Source organism: Stenella coeruleoalba (genome assembly GCF_951394435.1).
Source record: "Stenella coeruleoalba genome assembly, chromosome: 9".
Taxonomy (NCBI): Eukaryota; Metazoa; Chordata; class Mammalia; order Artiodactyla; family Delphinidae; genus Stenella; species Stenella coeruleoalba.
Window position 1 is genome coordinate 30,600,968 of NC_137155.1, and position 18,657 is coordinate 30,619,624.

General features: G+C 35.3%; 1 protein-coding gene across 4 annotated transcripts in view; it reads left to right on the forward strand.

Annotated features, from left to right (window-relative positions):
* Positions 1-18,657, forward strand: part of HYCC1 (hyccin PI4KA lipid kinase complex subunit 1) — an 81,425-nt gene that overhangs the window by 37,024 nt on the left and 25,744 nt on the right. For all 4 annotated transcript variants that reach the window (XR_013829716.1, XR_013829717.1, XM_079931365.1 and 1 more), the window contains exons 3-7: positions 3,366-3,467; positions 9,170-9,349; positions 10,207-10,287; positions 10,788-10,903; positions 11,277-11,372. Coding sequence is in view for 2 of the 4 variants with exons in the window: in XM_079931365.1 (XP_079787491.1) it covers positions 3,366-3,467; positions 9,170-9,349; positions 10,207-10,287; positions 10,788-10,903; positions 11,277-11,372 (575 nt within the window). In the remaining 2 variants the exon portion in view is untranslated. The remainder of the gene's footprint in view (positions 1-3,365; positions 3,468-9,169; positions 9,350-10,206; positions 10,288-10,787; positions 10,904-11,276; positions 11,373-18,657) is intronic.

Sequence of the window (18,657 nt, forward strand, 5' to 3'; positions counted from 1 at the left end):
GTTAATGTGTGTTGAATTCAGCTCTGTTTATATTTGATGAAGAGATTAAGGTTACCAGACAAAATCAGCAGCATAGTAAAAGTGATAGAAGATAGGAAAGTGCATGAGAACAAATCTCCCAAGTATACTTTTATAATTGAATATATTGTCTTTTGAAATGATTTGTGATGTTAATTATGTATTTTGGTGAAAATATTTAAGAAATAAAGTTTAGGGATCATCTATCTATCTACCTATCTATCTATCTATCTGTCATCTATCTATGCCTCTGCTTGGTTGTTTAATCTAATAACCGTCGTGCTAATAAGGCCAAGGTCATCATGATTAATAAAGTAAGTGGTACAGAGTACATGGGGCTGAGAAGTCAGACACCCTTTGGTCTAATCATAATTTTTCCTCTAGGTGGTTTTACGATGTTGGACAAATCACATAACTTCTTTGGGTCTCAGTATCCTCACCAGAAAACCTGAAATAGGTGGTCTTTGAAGATGATTTTAGCTGTGCACTGTTCCATGGGTACAGTCTGAACTCCCAACCTCATAACATCACTCAACATTCTCTCAAATGCACAAAGACAATGCAGTTTGCTTTGGGCAATTTTTATTTCTTTTTTCTTCTTTGCCTTTGGAAAAACTAGTATTTACTCTAGCTATGGGCCCTCATTAATATTCTCTTAGTATACCAACAAAGAGAATTAGACTCAGACTTCATTATTTTAAGGTTTCATGAATAGTTAGTTCAATCTCTGTCTTTACAAATATTTATTTGTAAAATATTATCTTTTTCAGATTGTATTGTGTTTTTCTTAATGTTATATATAGATTTATCCGCCAAATTTTTGATTTTCTGGTAGTCACTGAATCGCAATATGTGACTCAAAATCTAGTCTTATGTGTAATGTTGTTGGTCAGAATTGTTTTATTTATTGGTTCTCCACCCATCTGTCCATCTTCATTAATTCTCTTCCACCCAACCCATATCACTTCCTTATATTTTATAAAAGCCATCTGCCAAATGATACTTTAGTATGAAGCATCTGTCTTCTTCAAATTTTGCCAAGACTAATTTCCTACCATAATGTCCCATTATAACTTCTTTTGTCTCCAGTTCTGCCTTCTGAAAAGTGAGAAAGCTTAGCTGGTATTTAAGAAGGCAAGTACCTTTGAACTAGTACAGTGTAAGAAAATTTAAAGGTTTGCTGTCATAGTATTTAAATCCATAGGCTCTTTTAGATCTTAAGGTTTTCAAAGCACTGTTCATAAACACAGCAATTGTATTTTCTCTCCTTCTATAGACAAAAGTAACTTTTCCCACATTCACAAAATGAAATAATGACAGAATTGTGATAAAATATAATAGTTCACTACCCTAATTTTTGGGAGATCCTTCCTCTCATTTAGCAGTAGTAGCCTAGGCCCAGGATATTTTCTAGAACTTGTCTTTTCAGAAAAGAGCTGTCCTTTTGCTTTTGGCTGTTTCACAAAAGATATTTTACCTCATGAGGGTTAATTGGTACATAAACTGAAAATTGTAGTTCACATTTTTAATGACTCTTCCAGTTTTAGCCTAGATAGTGTATGTAATAATGTTTCAATTCACTAATCATTTTTTAAGATTTATTTTTCAATTCACTTGGTTTAAAATTTTATGTTTAGACACGCGTGTGCACATGTGCACATACACACACATATATTAATGTGTTTTACATGTATACTTAGGTTTGTTATCATTCAGGTGATTGGAAATCTGTTGTTTATTTGACTATTATTCCCTTTTATATAAATTCCATCAATATTAGGTTTACTCTTGATCAAATAACGGAAATGGAATGTTGCCTGGAGATCTTTTGCTACATGCTTTTGAAATACTGAAGAAAGCCCTAATCTCCTCTTTGTGTAAGCAGCTGCAGTGAAACTCCCAGCTTCCGTCCCCCCCAACCCTGGAAGAATTGTGGAAGGTTCCCAGATAGTTCACATTTACTTACCATTCTGGTAAACAAAACTATCTTAATAAATTAAAAAAAGAAGCTATTCACTCATATATCCTAAGGTGAAATGTGACCTATTTTTAAAGAATCTACTGAAGAGTAAACAGTGACAGTATTTATTTCTTATTTTGTTCATCTATATAAATGTCTTCAGCAAAGATTTGAGTACGAGGCTTTGTGCTGTATGCTGTAGATGGAGAGATAAGATAGTTCTTGCCCTCCAGGAGTACACAGTAGGGTAAAAATGAACCAAATGTCCTTATTATAAAAATTAATGCTGTTTAATTTTCTGTGTCTATTTATGCACACACCCACCTATATACACTAACCATAACCCATTTTAAATCATGAAATACTAGGATGTGGGACATGTAAGAAATAGTGTATATCTTGGCATGACTGTTAGCAGTATCTTGAGACATTATATCTACTGCAGGATTAACATTGTTGATTAATTGGTTGATTGATAGAAATAATTTTCATGGGAAAAAATAATGACTTGGGAGACAGAAGTTGTTAAGGAAGGGGTATACTCTAGAAGGATAGGTTTTTATCATTTGTTATGATGAAGTGGGTTTTTGTTTTTTTGTTTTTCTTCAGATTTCCCTACTACTTTTATCCTAAACCGTCTGACTTACTACTGGAGTTTTATCTCTTCCCATTCCTCTCTGGTCATAGTGTCCTTTCTGAAAGGGTGGCTCTGTGATTAGTTGCTGCTATTTTAAATGGAATTAAGAACACTAGTTTGTTGGTAGTATGACTATCTTTTTCTCCAGTTCTGAGAAGTAAAAAATTTCCCCCCAATTCTGTAAAGTAAAACAGTCTTACTTAACAGTCACAACATGTAACTCAGGAGTTACTTTGATAGATGAGCTGTGGCTTTAAGGTTTGAAACATTAGATCCTTATATAACATGTTTATTAAGAAACAGGATAAAATACTGCTAATAAGATTGATAACCTGTATAATGCTACAAAAAATGTATCTCTGGCTTTACAAATGATTTGTATTCTTATTTCTAACCCCAAACTGTGATCAAAGATGAAGTGCTGAATGTTAACTTATGTCCCTGTTGATGTTGAGGATTAAATATATCTTTTATTTTATTTTTACAACTTTTTTGTTGAGATATAATTCACATAATGAAAAATTCACTATTTTAAGATGAAAATACAGTGGTTTTTAGTGGTTTTACAGTGTTGTGCCAATAACACAAGCATCTAATCCTAGGACATTTCCATCACCTCCAAAAGAATTCTTCCTTCTCCCAATTCCCTGTCCCCCAATCTCTGGCAACAACTAGTCTGCTTTCTGTATTTGGATTTGTCTGTTCTGGACATTTCATAAAAATAAAATGTATTTTTTAAAATTTGTTTAGACACTACCAGAAACATCTTTACCAAATTATGCTACAAATTTGAAAGACAAGAGTTCTTTAGTTTCATCTCTCTATAAAGTTATCCAGGAGCCACAAAGTGAGGTAAGTACTCTAACAGTTTATTGTGCTAGTAGTATTCATTTGATTGATTTTTTAATTTGTTACTGTGAAAAATAACACATATATTAAAAAGGGTAAGAAAAGTATAGTTTAAAGATTTGTAATATATATTCTGGAGTGTTTAGCTGATTACTTTTGAGAAGTGGATAGAGGGATAAGAGAAGAATACTTTATGTGCAGAAAAATGGCAGAATAAAAAAAATTATAATAAAATGAGCTCCAGTGTACCATCACCCAGACCAAGAAATAGAATTATTACCATATTCCAAAGCCACCTCTGAACATGTTCCTGCTCATCTACCTATGCATTATGTATGTAGGTATCTGTCTGTCTATCTATCTATATATCTATCTTGCTGGAGATAGCCTTGGAAAGTCTGGGTCACTGCATTCATTTATTCATTCAGCAAATATTTGTGTGCCCATTATGAGCCAGCTGCAGTGCTAGGCAACAGAAAATCAAAGATGAGTAGCACATGGTCTTTATCCCGTAAGAGGAAAGGGAGGAAATGTGTAAATACATGCTTTCAAGGCAATGCCTAACTGAGTCTAGATGGATTTGCACATGTTTTCCAGGTGTGGAAAGTAAAAGGACATTCCAAGCTGTAGGGATAGTATATGGAGGCCTGAGAAAATATGCGGAATTTGAAGAGTAGCAAGTAGTTTGGTCCTGCTGGTGTTTTTCCCAGTCCTTTCTTCTTTTCTCTGCGTGCCCCTCCACCCCACCCCACATTTCCTTTTCTTTTTTAGATAGCAAGTTTACTTTGAAGGTGACAAAATGATCTATACTCCAGATTCTGGTGCTTATAAATCCCACCATTCATAGTAGAAATATAATAGGTAAGGATTGGAAATAGTGAGGAAAATCAAAAGGCTTGGCATTCAGATAAAAGCAAATAGGCTAATGCAGTAGTTAACAAGAGATGAAAGACTGTTGGGAACTGAAGCTGGAAAGGTAGGTTTAGGTTGTAACCATGGCGGGCCTAGAATTCCATCATAAGCAGGTTAGACTTTTTTTGTGCTGATGACTTGACCAGTTGATTGTTTTAGGAAGGTGGCTATGTGGAGGACAGATTGGAGAATGGAAAAAATGAAAGCAAGAAGACTAGGAGGCTATGACAACAGTGTAGGAGGGCTGTTGAGAACCTGAACTAGGGCAGTGTCAGTGGGAATGGAAAGAGGTGGAGTAGAGAGGAGGAGTATGAGGTATGCCTTCTTTTTATACTTGAGTTTGGTAGGTGAAACGATAGGCTCTAAGACCACTAGTCCTATTATCTAGGGGTAAAACAACTTACACGCTGGCGTCTAGTCCTATGTGGACCTATATGCCTTTGGGATGAAACTATCAAAACTAGAGTCTTTTGTTATTTGAGTAGGTAACCTCTTTTGGAGGGTGTCTAGAATAACCCAGCTTCTACTGATTATTCCATAAAGAAGATTATAAAGATTATGAATTTTAGGTGCTGAAAAAAAGACTAGGGTTTATATTGACAAGACAAAAACTTTAACTGGAATAACTAAATAGAGCAACCTTCCTCCTTCCCAAAGCTACTTAATTTGTATAGTAGCTTGTTTTCTTGAAGGGTTTTAGTTTTTGAAGTATTTGGGTAGAAGCTGTCTTACAGTTTTCCATGTTTATTTGAGAATTATTTTACCAAATGGATCAAGTATAGCTGTGTGCTTTATTATTATTTTTTTAACAAATTAAGTCTTATTTATCATTTACTGATCAGTATTTTGAAAGACTTAAAAATTATTTCTCTAATGAAGTGTGTTTTAACCAGGCTGCTTTGGATAGAGGTAAATTTCTGGTAGGCTAGTTTGGTTCATAACATTTCTTTCATTCAGATGACAGTGAGCTCTGATGGCTCAGAGCAGTATAGCTCAAACTATTTGTGGTGAAGTATCAGTTTAATATTTTTTTTCCAGTCTCTCACAGACCAATATGTGTACCTAATGTGTATGACAAGTATGCAACTCACATCACATGCGAGGTGCCACATAAATTTGATAACCCCTAACTGATCCATACTCTGTTCAATAAGTCTGCTGATCACCCTCTTGGTTATTGCAGCCATATCAAGTTGCTATAAAAGTTTTTAAATATTTCCTCTCAATTTCTGTATTTATGTTGTTGAGGACTGGTAACAGTTTGTAGATGGTCTTCAGTCCATGGACCACACTTTCAGAAGCACTGGTTTAGGAGGTTTTGCATGTAAGTTTGTTTTATGTTTTTAGCCTGATGAATGTGGTAAAGACAGTGTGTATTCTGTATTCTTAAAAAGACAACTCAGTCTTTAAAAATGTACTTAGAAGTGCTTCTAAAATATAGCAGTGTCTACTTTAACATCATAACCTTCCTTTTGCTCTTTAGAACATTTTGTGTCTTAAAGTGGAGATATTCCCAAAAAGTTGCCGTCATTGTCTTTTGGCATTTTTGAAATTTGGAACGTTGATTCTGCGGTTATTTGAAGTCTGGGAAATTTGGTATTTGGATTTTACAAGTAGTACTTTTTCATTATTCAGTTAAATTGATTTGATAAATATTTATTGAAGACATATAGTGTGCCAGAAATCACTTAGAAATGTAGCAGTGAACAAAACAGAACAAATTCTTTTTCTTATAGATTAGAACTTGTATTCTGGTAGGTGAAAGAAACATTAAACAAATACCTAAATGTATAATAAAATGTCAGTGATAAAACTGTGAAGATAAATAAAGCAGAGTAGGGGAAGTATGTGTTGGGACTGAGGAGGTGATGGTTGAATTAAGGTCTGAATGAATTAGAGGAAGAAAACTAAACTGGGGCAAGAGCTTTCCAGAGAGGGAATAGTAAGTGCAAAGGCCCTGAGGCAGGTATGTGTGGCAGGCTCAAGAAACTGTAAAGAGGCAGTTTATGGATACAATGAAATTTCCTTAACCAGTGCTTTTAATTGACTAAGATAGGCATAGGATTAGAGGCTAACAATGCTCAAGTCTGTTATGAAACCAGCTGTTTTTTTTGAAAAAAACGCATAAAATCTTCTAGGCATAGCAATCCCAGAGTGAGAGGAGGTCAGTTCATTGGCTACTGGCACATGAAGAGTAGTGCCCTCCAACTTTTCTGTGTCTGTTTCCTACCTGTATTCTCAGTAACTGTTCAATTCAAGAAAAGTTTGGAAGATTCTCTTGTGAATTTACCCAAACTTAGCTCTTTTCCATCTTCTATCCCTGCTTTAGTCATTTAAAGGCATTTTTATGATACATTTCTGTTACCATTAAAATTCTCTCTTAAGATACAGCTTCTTACTTATGAATAGATTGTTGTAAAAGTTCATTTGTAACTCAGTTGTTTCAGAATTCAGAATGTATTTTAGAATGGAAAGAAGGTACATGATGTTTAGACCATAAAAAGGCCATTTAGCACATCAAAATATACTTGAGGTGCAGTTCTCTCTTAACAGTATTATGAAACCTACCCACCGAGTATAACAATGTTTTCATGAGAAAATAATTCAAAAGTTCAAGCAAGACACTAGGAATACAGCATGTTCTAATGCTCCATTGCTTGTCTCAAATATATTCAGGTTAGGGCTTCCCTGGTGGCGCAGTGGTTGAGAGTCCGCCTGCCAATGCAGGGGACGCGGGTTCGTGCCCCAGTCCGGGAGGATCCCACGTGCCGCGGAGCGGCTGGGCCCGTGAGCCATGGCCGCTGAGCCTGCGCGTCCGCAGCCTGTGCTTTGCAGTGGGAGAGGCCGCAACAGTGAGAGGCCGCATATCGAAAAAAAAAAAAATATATATATATATATATATTCAGGTTAGATAAGTCAGACACTGCTTGTGTTTCCCACATTGTATATTGTTTTATTCTTTTCCGACATTTTTCAGGTATGTTTATAAAGGAGTTAGAAAGCCTTGCCTTCAGTCAGACATGGGCTGTGTGATGTTTTTGATTTCAGTTGATAGCTTCTTTGTCTCAATTTCCTTATGTAGAAAGTATACATGAGGGTAATGACATTGTACCATATAATATTGTGGGAATTAAATGGGTTCATATATGTGAACGTACTTTGCAAGCTGTAAAATCCTGCACAGATACTGGTATTTACCTCTAGTGTTTTGATATGCATAATTTCATCTAATCTCATTGCAATATATAACTTCTGCATCCCTTTTGAATCTGTCTTCATTTGGTTCTGCTTTCATAAACCAAAACTCCATTTAATTTTAGATTTTAAACCAGTTTAAAAGGCCTTTTGGAGTGTTTTGATTAAAATTGATTGTGTGTTCATGCAGCCTATTGAATAAATTTTCAGCATAAAGTTTCACAAGCTTGCAGATAATTTTTAGACTATATTAATTAATTTAATCAAAGCTTTCCGTGGTATTTAGAGAAGACCGATATTACACCACAGTACAAGATTATCGACCCTGGTCCACAAAGAAATTTTAAAACTCCATCCTGAAAGCTAAACATTCCCCTACCAGTCTTTCTTCCACCATCCCCCTCTCCATTCTTCCAAATTCCTACCCTAAAAACTTTCCTTGCTATCTGTGAATGGGGTTACTTTGCCTCTGACCCTGCAGTTTCCTTTTGCCTTTGCCATGCCACAGTGGACACCTGTTGCACTCTGATGACCATTCTGAGAGTGGAAAAATGTTCCTTAACTGTCAGAAGATAGTTTTTCAATAGGAAAGACCAGTTTGATTTAATCAATATTTATTAAAGTATAACTTTTTCTGTAATACTGACTTTAATTATACCCGGTTTGCTTTACATATTGAACTTTTTTGAAATCGAAACATCCACTTTAGTTCCTGTTCATTCCAATTATTGGCAGTAGAAAATCTGTTTCGTAAATTGACGTCAATCTATTGCCTAAGTTAGTAAAGTGAATGAACTCCCATTCGCTTAAAATATAATAGTAGCCTGCTTGTTTGAAAAGTAGCCCTGACATATTCGTTAATGACGTGTGTGATTATATATGCTTTAAGATAATACTTACCTATAAGAGTCTCTTATCTTGACTTTCTGATTTTTTAAAAAAATGTCTGTTATAAAGATACAGTCAGCTCTGTTAACTGGGTAGCTGGGGGAGTGTGGTGGGGGGAAAAAAAGGCTATCAGTAAGTCCAAATCAAGTTTAAAATAAAATGATAGCAACGTTTAGATCATCCAGGGGAATTAACCATGGTTACAGTAAGAAACTAGACCTAGGGGCTTTATATTATTCAGCTTCTCCCTCCACATACTGGTCATTGCTGTCCCATGCTGCCTAGTTATAACTCAGGAGGGCAATGAGACAGTAACTCCCTAGGACTCCCATTTCAATTTCTCCAACCCTGTAGCCAATCATTTATATTGACATGTTTTATCTGGAAGCAAGGACATTCAGGAAGGAACTTCTCACAACCTATCTATTTTAGGAATTTTAAAAGATACGGTTTTAATAACAATACTACCTTCGAGTTACAGAATGTTTTAGAGTTTATAAAGTGCTTCAGTATACACTTAGTTTGCAGTTTGGCCTTCCACTAGAGTTCATTACTAAATAACTTAGCTGTGAATAGTTTTGTGTTTCCAAAAAATGGAAACATTTGTATATTTCAGTAATTACCAATCAGGGAAAACCTTTTATATTTAATACATCAGTGTCATTCAAATACAGTCCAGTCCGTGAATGAATATTTTGTCTTTCTTGCAGTTGCTAGAACCTGTCTGTCACCAGCTCTTTGAATTCTATCGCAGCGGAGAGGAGCAGTTGCTTCGATTTACACTGCAGTTTCTTCCAGAACTGATTTGGTGCTACCTTGCCGTCTCAGCCAGCAGAAATGTGCATAGCAGTGGATGCATTGAAGCTCTTCTCCTAGGGGTTTACAATTTGGTTTGTATTTAATATAGTTAAAATGTTTTCTGACAAAAGCCAAGCATATAACCCTTTCAACAAAAATGAATGCATAATGGCAACTATTTTTCATTTTAGTAAAGCTAATATTTATTTTTAATACATCAAATGACTCGTAGCTCATTCTCCCAAAAATAACTTTCTGGAGGTTGAAGACTATATGGGCATACATACAATTATGTAAATATACATTTTTTGATTGATTGGAGACTAAGAATCAGTCCATTTAGATGATTTTATGGAGGTATCCGAAAATACCAGTGTTGAGTTTTAAATTTTTTAAACTTAAAATCCACTGTCTATAAATTGTCTATTGTGACCTTCACAGACAGTTTGGGAGAAAAGATCTAGTCTAATATCTACCAATAATAATTCTGTAAAATCTGGACTGTCTCCAGACTTCACACCATTCATTTAAAATATATAGTTTGCATTACTAATAGTGTTTGTATATTAAATAGTACAATATTCTAGATACATACTTAAGGTTTGTACTTTTTAAAGTGGAAAAAAAAATTTAAGGGTCATTTCATAATGTATTTCATAACTATGTTAATTGATTTAGAAAGTAGAACTTCTTACATGAGAAAAAAATCAATGATTATTACCACACTGCGTCTGTATTTCATCCTTAAAACTATGTTACTTACATTTTAAGGAGAAGGTTAACTCCTAGTATTTGTGAATAATCGATTATCATAGTTTAAGATTTTAGCTGAATTTAAAATTCCTTTCTTCTCGGGTCTTTTTTTTTTTTAGACTAACAGTTTAAATTCAGCTTTTAAATTTATGTGTAAAAAATAAATATTGTAAGATATTTTCTTTCATTTTTGTAGGAAATAGTTGACAAACAGGGACATAGCAAAGTATTGAGTTTTACGATTCCATCTTTATCCAAACCATCTGTATATCATGAGGTAAGTGACATTTTTATCAAAGTAAGTTTATTGGTCCTAAGATTTGAAGTTGCTATAAATTAGGGTCTGGTTATTGAGACAAAAAATTTTATCAGTTTATTAGTGCCTTAAAAAGTATAAAACACCACACAAAGTATTGGCTATTCCCAAAGTAAAAATGGGCAATCAAAATCATTAAACTAAAACCTGATTTTAAAAGATCTATTAAAAGTGTTCATTTTGAAATGTTCTCCCCTTCTCCTGACAGATAAGATTAGATTTTTTATGTGTGGCAATTATGTATTTCTGGGGTAGAATTTTTAAAGTTAAACTATTTTGTATTTCTATTTGTAGTTTGTTTTTAATTATTTGTTAAATCTTTGAGCAGAATACTTAGTAGACAGTCTGAATATTTCCAAGATGTATGATGTTCATGGCAGTCATTCTTACTGGTGTATATATTCTAAATACCACATCTTCAACAGAATGGTTTTTTCTTTATTCACATGTCTTTTCTTTAGCCTTCCAGCATTGGGTCCATGGCTCTGACCGAGAGCGCCCTATCCCAGCATGGCTTGTCAAAAGTTGTGTACAGCGGACCTCACCCCCAAAGGGAGATGCTGACAGCACAGAATAGGTATACTGTGGAGACATAACCTGCTATTGTACCATGCTAATTTTTTAAGAAATTATTTCAGTAGATTTATAAATAATGTTTAATAAGTTGTATGTAACAATTTTTAAAATGTTGAGTCATTTTATACAAGAGAAAAACACATCTTCCCGATTTGTCACTTACACTTTGCTTCAGATGTCATCTGGAACATTGAATTTTTAAGATAATTTTCATATGACTGTTACTTTTTTCTTTCAGTTTTGTATTCTTATTGGTGTGATTATACTGTACAGGTCTGTTTTGTAACATAATATCCCTCCCCAATGCTTGCTTAATTACAGTTGACTTCTAAGAATTCTCAAGATTTGTAAATATTCTTTTGGTTTATCTTTAGGTTTGAAGTGTTGACATTCCTTTTGTTGTGTTACAATGCTGCCCTAACTTATATGCCCAGTGTTTCTCTTCAATCACTGTGTCAAATTTGTTCAAGGTAAATTAAAATTCAAATGTTTTTAGTATTGAAATATGTGAATCTAGGATTGCTAGTTTGTTACATATCTAAGTTATTTTTGTTTTGTTTAATCATTTGCTTGAAACACTAAATAGGTTAATATAAAGCTCCACGTAGTTGACATACAGAAAGCTCCCTAAAAACACAATGAAGTCACAAAAAACACAGTGAAGCGGGTAAAGCTGAATAACATTTCAATAGAATATTTAATTAGAAAAGGATCATACTGTATAATTAAAAGAATGGAACTATTATGACCTTTCAGTTTTTGGCATGTGGTTGGCTTCTGTTTTGTTTGCTTTTTTATCTGTCTGTTTATCTATCTATCTATCTATCTAGGTAGTTATTTTCTTTGTGCTCTAATTTGGTACCAAGAAGGAAGTAAGAGATACTGGTTTTTAAACTTTTCGTGTTAAAAAAAATTTAGCCAAGAGCTTGGTTAAGTAAATTATGGTAATCCTTGTGTATACTATGCAAATATTTAAGAATTCTGATTTAAAAGAGTACTTAATGATAGTATATATGGTGTGATTCCAGCGTTGACTGAAGATGACCAGAATATTAACAATAGTTATATCTACTTGGTGGAATTATAGTTTATTTTAATTTTTTTCCTGTGTGATTTTTCTGTCATTCTCTACATTTTCTGTGTTGAAGATGTTACTTTTTTTTTTTTTGTCCGCACTGCATGGCTTGCGGGATCTTAGTTCCCCAACCAGGGACTGCACCCTCAGCAGTGAAAACAAGGAGTCCTAACCTCTGGACCACCAGGGAAGTCCCTGTTACCTTTTTTTAAAAAAACAAAAACAAAAGAAAACAAAAAAAACAAGGCAGAGAAAATGCCTTTGGTAATTCAAGTAAATAAGGGAAAATATAGAATTAAGGAACTTGTAAAATAATTTAGATTTGGGAAACTTATTTAGAAAATGTAGCTTTGGAAAGTTAGTAAGAGGGAGGGTGCATAGAGCAATACTTAGAAATGAAGTCAAAACAAAACAAACAAAAAACCTAAATTGATTCTATTGAATAAGATAGAAAACCACATAGGACCAGGGAGAGGGAGAGGGAGGTAACAAGGCAGGGGGCTTATTAGAGAAGATAGAGAAGTGGAGAGTCATTCAGATATTTCCTGAATTGGAGCACAAGTACATTTGCTGCACCTTAGAAGATGGTACCAGTGTGCCATCTCTCTCACTTACTCTTTCTAATATGTTTCTTGTTTTAAATATTTTAAATTTAGAGGTGCCCAGAGTTTTTGAATTTCACAGATCTGTAAAATTTCAAGAAAGCTGAAGTGGGTATTTACATGGTGTTGCCGACTTTGTCTTCTGTCAAGTCATTGTATTATAAATATCTACCATCAACATTATTTAATGAAAGGGGAGAGTATTTTAACACCCAAAAGGGGTAGAATGGAAGGGAAGGACAACAGTTTATAAGCCAAAAGTGAGATGTTTAGCATTCCTTGTTTCTCATTTCATTATGGTCCAGTGAAAATGTTGTTATGCACTCAAATGAGTGTAAGAACCAACACTTCAGAAACATTGGCTTAAGGAGTAGTTAGATGCAGGAACTTTTCACCTGTAGAGCTTAAAACACACTACTTTAAAGCAGTATTTTAGATGGTAGGACCCAGGAATATTCTAATATGCTTGAAGCTCTAACGTTCTAATACATACAAATGTTCTAACACAACTTCCTAAATAAGGACCACTGTTGATGTTTTCCTGAAATGACTGATGGCAAAGTTAGGAAAGAACATGTGTCACTGGTTTCTGTCCTGTGTAACTCGAATGCACTATCTTCAGTATAATTACTTTTATGTTCTGGGTAGAAAATTGCTAATATATCAATTTAACTAACCAGGGACTTAGATTATCCTTTAAGAACACAAGTAAGAGCTGGTTTTGAAAACAAATAGAAACACCGATTACTTGAAAACTAGCTATAGGATTTTGGCCGAGGAAGGTTTTAGTAGAAACATATTACATTAATTCTATGCCACAAGAAAAACTCTTGTATACTCACTAGCTATAAGAAAATGAGGGAGGAAAGAGATCTATGTAATTCAAAAGACTTAAACTATTTAATAATGCTAACTCTTAAGCCACAGAACCATGATGTAATAGGAACTCCATCAAATTCATTGTTTCCATCTTTTTTAGTTTGCTTTTGTTTTTGTTTTAGATTCCCTATTACTGTATTCTCAATAGTTTAAAATCTAGTTATTTATTTCTCTTAACTCTGGATTCCCTTAATCATTTATCAAATATTCTAATTAAGGTGTACACTTTAAAGATGTATGGCAAAGAACTAGAAAGCACTAGTATCTAATCAAGCAAAGCCTAGTCCAGAGCTATGGAAGGAAAATTAGTTATAGAACTATGGTGATAAGTAAGTTATAAATGATTATGATAGTTAAAGTACAAGAGATTCCTCATGATCTTAGTCCTGGTGCAGGTTTTCCTGAAGAATAAAATAAAGTGATCACACTGTGTTATGGCTAATCAAGTTGTTTTGGCCATGTGGCAGTTGTTTCAGATTGCTGATTAGTTTGGTTGTTGATGATAATTATACCAAAATGATAGACTGGGTTATCTAGGAGGAAGGACACATAAATACAACCAGAAAAATTTCGTGGAATACCTGAGCTAGGTTCAGTGACAAATGTGTTCTGTTCTTTTTTTAACCTTCTGATTGTAATGAATCGTGGAATTAAAACAATCCTGGACACTTCCCACCCTCCACGCATACATACAAATCTATTCTGCTGGTCAAAAATCTGTTCAGTTAACTATAAGCTTTGCTTCAGTTAACTGTAAGCAGACTGATGGCCAGCTTGATAGCCTGTGTTTTCCTCCTGCATATGTGCATGGACCACTAGAAGAGAGATCTGAAAGGAGGCAAGAGGTAGACTGAGTTTTAGTCAACAAGTTTTTATTTTCTGCTAGTACTAAATATTACATATGGCCCTCCTAAAAGCAACATACCCAACAATACTACAAATAAGTTTTATTAGTATATTCCTAAGTCCTCTAAATTTGGGGAAATAGTTTTTTCTTTTTTTTTCTTTTTTGAGCATCTCTTTTAATACAATTGTGTTTAAGAAATGGCTTATCTTGCCTTTTGATGTAGAATATAAATATTACAGATGAAACTGTACTAAGCTGTAAATTAAATTTTCCCCCATTGTCTAAGGGACTGTCCTGATTTTGTTCACTTGGTGAGTCACCTCGGTGACTGACTTGAATATGTACTGCTAGGGATTCTTGATCAGTGTATTTGTTCCTGTGAACCTGTAATGAAACACTGACCCACTCTTGATTCCTAAATCAGCCTTCCTGACCACTGAACAGATTTCTTCTTGTTTTCTGTCTATTAGGGACAGCTTTGTGCAAATAAACCATCTTGTGGATTAATTTTCCTGCCTGATAAAATGAGAGAGAGAGAGAGAGAGAGAGAGAGAGAACAAGCTCTTAGCACAGTGTATGTCACTTTGTTATCATTCAATAAATGACAGCTAGCACCCCAATGATGAACACACATGTTCACTCTAGATACACAGCTGCTCTTTCTTTTTTCCCACCTGTTTGCAGTTGCCAGCTGTTCTAGAGCATATCTTATACTAGGAAATTCCTTGTTGAAAGAACCTACAGTTGACTTTTCATTGCTTATTATTTACTTTGTACACCTTTCCACCATTGTAAATCTTCTCCATCCTTCCTTTACAACCCATCTGAGATAATCTCTTCTCCAGCAACTTGAGCACTATTTTTGTATATGGTATTCTCTTGAGGAAAGTGATAGAAGATGCAGCCTTTATTAGGCTCCTAATTTCAAAGAGCAGAAGCATAAGAACAGAAAAGTGCTCATTACTGTGTAGGAATTTCTTCCATTTTCTCTTTTCTCCCTTATTCCCCCACTTTTTCTGCTCTCCTGGCCTTCTCCTCACCTCCCCTCTCCTCACTATTTAAAAAGCAGAGCAGAAAAGGAAGAGGTTTTGAAATTGGTTAGTTTTATTTCATAGTCTATGTATTTTATCCAGACGGATACGAAATAGAACTGGACCAAATTTTAAATATTTCTCAAGTTAAAAAATAGAAAAATCATTGTTTCCCTTTTTTTCTAGCTAGTTTCTACTCACTGGTCTGATGATCTAATGATAGTAGTTAATCTATTTACTTTTCTACTTTAAGTTCTAAATAAATACTCCCTCAAGTCAGCCCCACTGGAATTGGGCTTTCTAATCATTTTGTGGTTTGTAATTCAGTATATTGAGAACAATCTCACAGGTTTTCTCTCAGTCTAAGAAAGAGATAGTATCTCTCAACAGAGAATGAGAATCATGGCAGTAGTTTCCCTCACTTACAAATTGATACTTAGAACTTCTTCCAGAAATGTATTGACAAATATGCCTTCTAAAAGGAATTTTATTTTATCATGGTTTGTGAATTTGGGAGATACCTATATGTGACTGCAGAGTAAGTTTAATATAGCAGTGGAGGTTAGGCCACTCAGCTGCTCTTTCGTAAGGTCGAGTCCTTATGTTTTGGATTTGTAAAGGGAAGTCAGGCAACTTCAGGATACCCTCTGATGAACAGAGGAGTCAGGCATTCATGTGACATGTAGCTTTGTTGATTGTTTTTGCTTTGTTCTGCGTTTTATGTAAATTCAGTGAAGGATCTATGCGAAAAGAATATCTTTGAAGAGAGCATTCAGAGTACTGATGAGTAAATCAGAATTCTTAATTATTAAAAGCAAGGACTGGAGAGGGCTTCCCTTGTGGCGCAGTGGTTAAGAATCTGCCTGCCAGTGCAGGGAACACGGGTTCGATCCCTGGTGCGGGAAGATCCCACATGCCGCGGAGCAACTAAGCCCGTGCACCACAACTACTGAGCCTGTGCTCTAGAGCCCGCGAGCCATAACTACTGAGCTCACGTGCCGCAACTATTGAAGCCCGTGCACCTAGAGCCCGTGCTCCACAACAAGGGAAACCACCGCAACGAGAAGCCCGTGCACCGCAACGAAGAGTAGCCCCCGCTCACCGCAACTAGAGAAAGCTGCGCACAGCAACGAAGAACCAAAGCAGCCAAAAATTAATTATTTAAAAAAAAAAAAAAAGGACTGGAGAAAAGAGGGTAAAGAGTTGCCATTATGAGTTATGCTGCAGCTGGCTAGCACTAGATTATTTTGGGTCTCAGCTCAATGTTACCTCCTTGGAGAGATCTTCCATTATCATCTTTTCTATAGTAGCACCTTCCCACCCCAGTTTATTTCCTTTTAGCACTTATAACACTGTTATTACCTTGTTTGTTCACTTGGTATAGCCTGTCAACTGCTGGAATATCATGAGGTCAGGAACTTTGGTGTTTTTTTCACTGCTGTCTCCTTAGAGTTCAAGAGAAATGCCTGGCATACAGTAAAAACTTAGTAACTGTTTGTTCAATGAACGAATGATAGATGATCTCTTCCACTTCAGATTTGTGATCCATTAAGTAAAATTATGATTAAAGGAAATAATTCAGTTTTTATTTTTTAAAAAGTTTTCATTGATAAATGAAAAATTCCTGAAGTCACTTGCTACAGTTTGGGTAGTTTTAGTAGTTATTAAAAACTAACTGCTAAAAAAACAAACAAACAAAACCCCCTAACTGCTATGATCTGAATGTTTGTGTTCCCCCCATCCCCAGATTCTTATGTTGAAATCTTAATGCGCAATGTGATGGTATTAGGAGGTGGGGCCTTTGAGAATGGGATTAGTGTTCTTAGCCAGATCTCCCTCTCCCCTTCTGCCATGTGAAGATATAACAAGAACTCTCCAACCTTGAAGAGGGCCCTCGCCCGACCATGCTGATACCCTGATCTTGTGATTCCAGCCTCTAGAACTATGAGAAATAAATTTTTGTTGTTTATAAACTACTCCGTCTGTTGTATTTTGTTATAACAGCCCAGACGGACTAAGACACTAACCCTTTGCACTTCTGAATAAAGAAGTAAATACAGCCTCTAACAGATAACTGCTTATTTCCTTATAGGTAGTTAGCAGAGAAAACAAGAGAACCTGGAATCCTATTTCTTTTGTGAATTGAGAGAACTATCTCTCTAGTTCTTACCTAAAGTAAATTTAAAAGTTGATTGACCATCCTAGAGCTATGGCAATGTTGTTTTTTAAAAGTTGTGTAATAACAGCAATAACTTATTTTTCTGACCATATTCTCTTTCTTAAACCCTATACTTCTTTCCTGATTTCTAAACCTGTGTATCCAGTTCAGTAAACATCTTCATCAGATGTCCCATAGATACCTTGTAAGAGTTAGAACTCTTTCTCTTGCAACTGACTGATACCTACGTAAAACTACCTAATATCAAAGGGAAAGTTTTTGGCTGTTAGTACTTGGGAAGAGTAGGAATGGAACTGGCCTCAGGGTCAACTAGATGCAGAGGCTCAACTGTTATCAGGCTATTCTCTCCTCTCTCTCTCTTACCTCATTTTCATCTGTTGGCATTGTACTTTTTTTTTTTTACTGAAGATAGGCTTCTTCTATGTGGTAAGAGCAGTGACCACAGGCAGCTAAAAGCTTACATTGTCTTCCTTTAGTGAACGCAGGAAAAAGAACATCTCTCCCAGGTTCACTATGAAAAACAATCCAGCAAAAGTTTCGATTGTGCCGTCTGAAGCTTATACAAACCCCTATAGGGCCAAGTTGCATAGTAGTAGTATTGGAAGAGTACTGTATCAGGTTAAATTTTGGTTTGGCTGTTTTAACAGAAATAATGGTAACTTAAATAAAGTGGTTATTTTTCTTTCACATAAAAGTCCAAGCTGATAGATGGTCTGAGGGCAGATTGGCTCTGTTTCTAAAGTATTCAGGCTCCTTCTTTCTTGGGATTCTACCATTCCTGGTGTTACTCTTGTCTGTATGGTGATGGATCACTACTATTACATCTGCCTTGTATCCTGAAAGCAGGGAGAAAGAGAGAGTGGAAGGCAAGCAGCTGCCTTTTAAGGGTACAGCCTAGAAGTCATACGACTTCAGTTAACAGACCACTGTCTAGAACTAGTCACATGGTCACACTTAGATGCAAGGAAGCCTAGGAAATATGGTCTCTAGCAGGTGGCCATAGTTCTAGTTAAAATTGGTTGGGGAGTGTGGAGGGGAGTGTGCCTTTATATATGTTATTAAAAGGAAGAAGGGAAAAATAGATCTCAGAGTAGCGATCTCTTGTCACAGGCAGTTTTATTGTCAGCCTCACCATAATCACA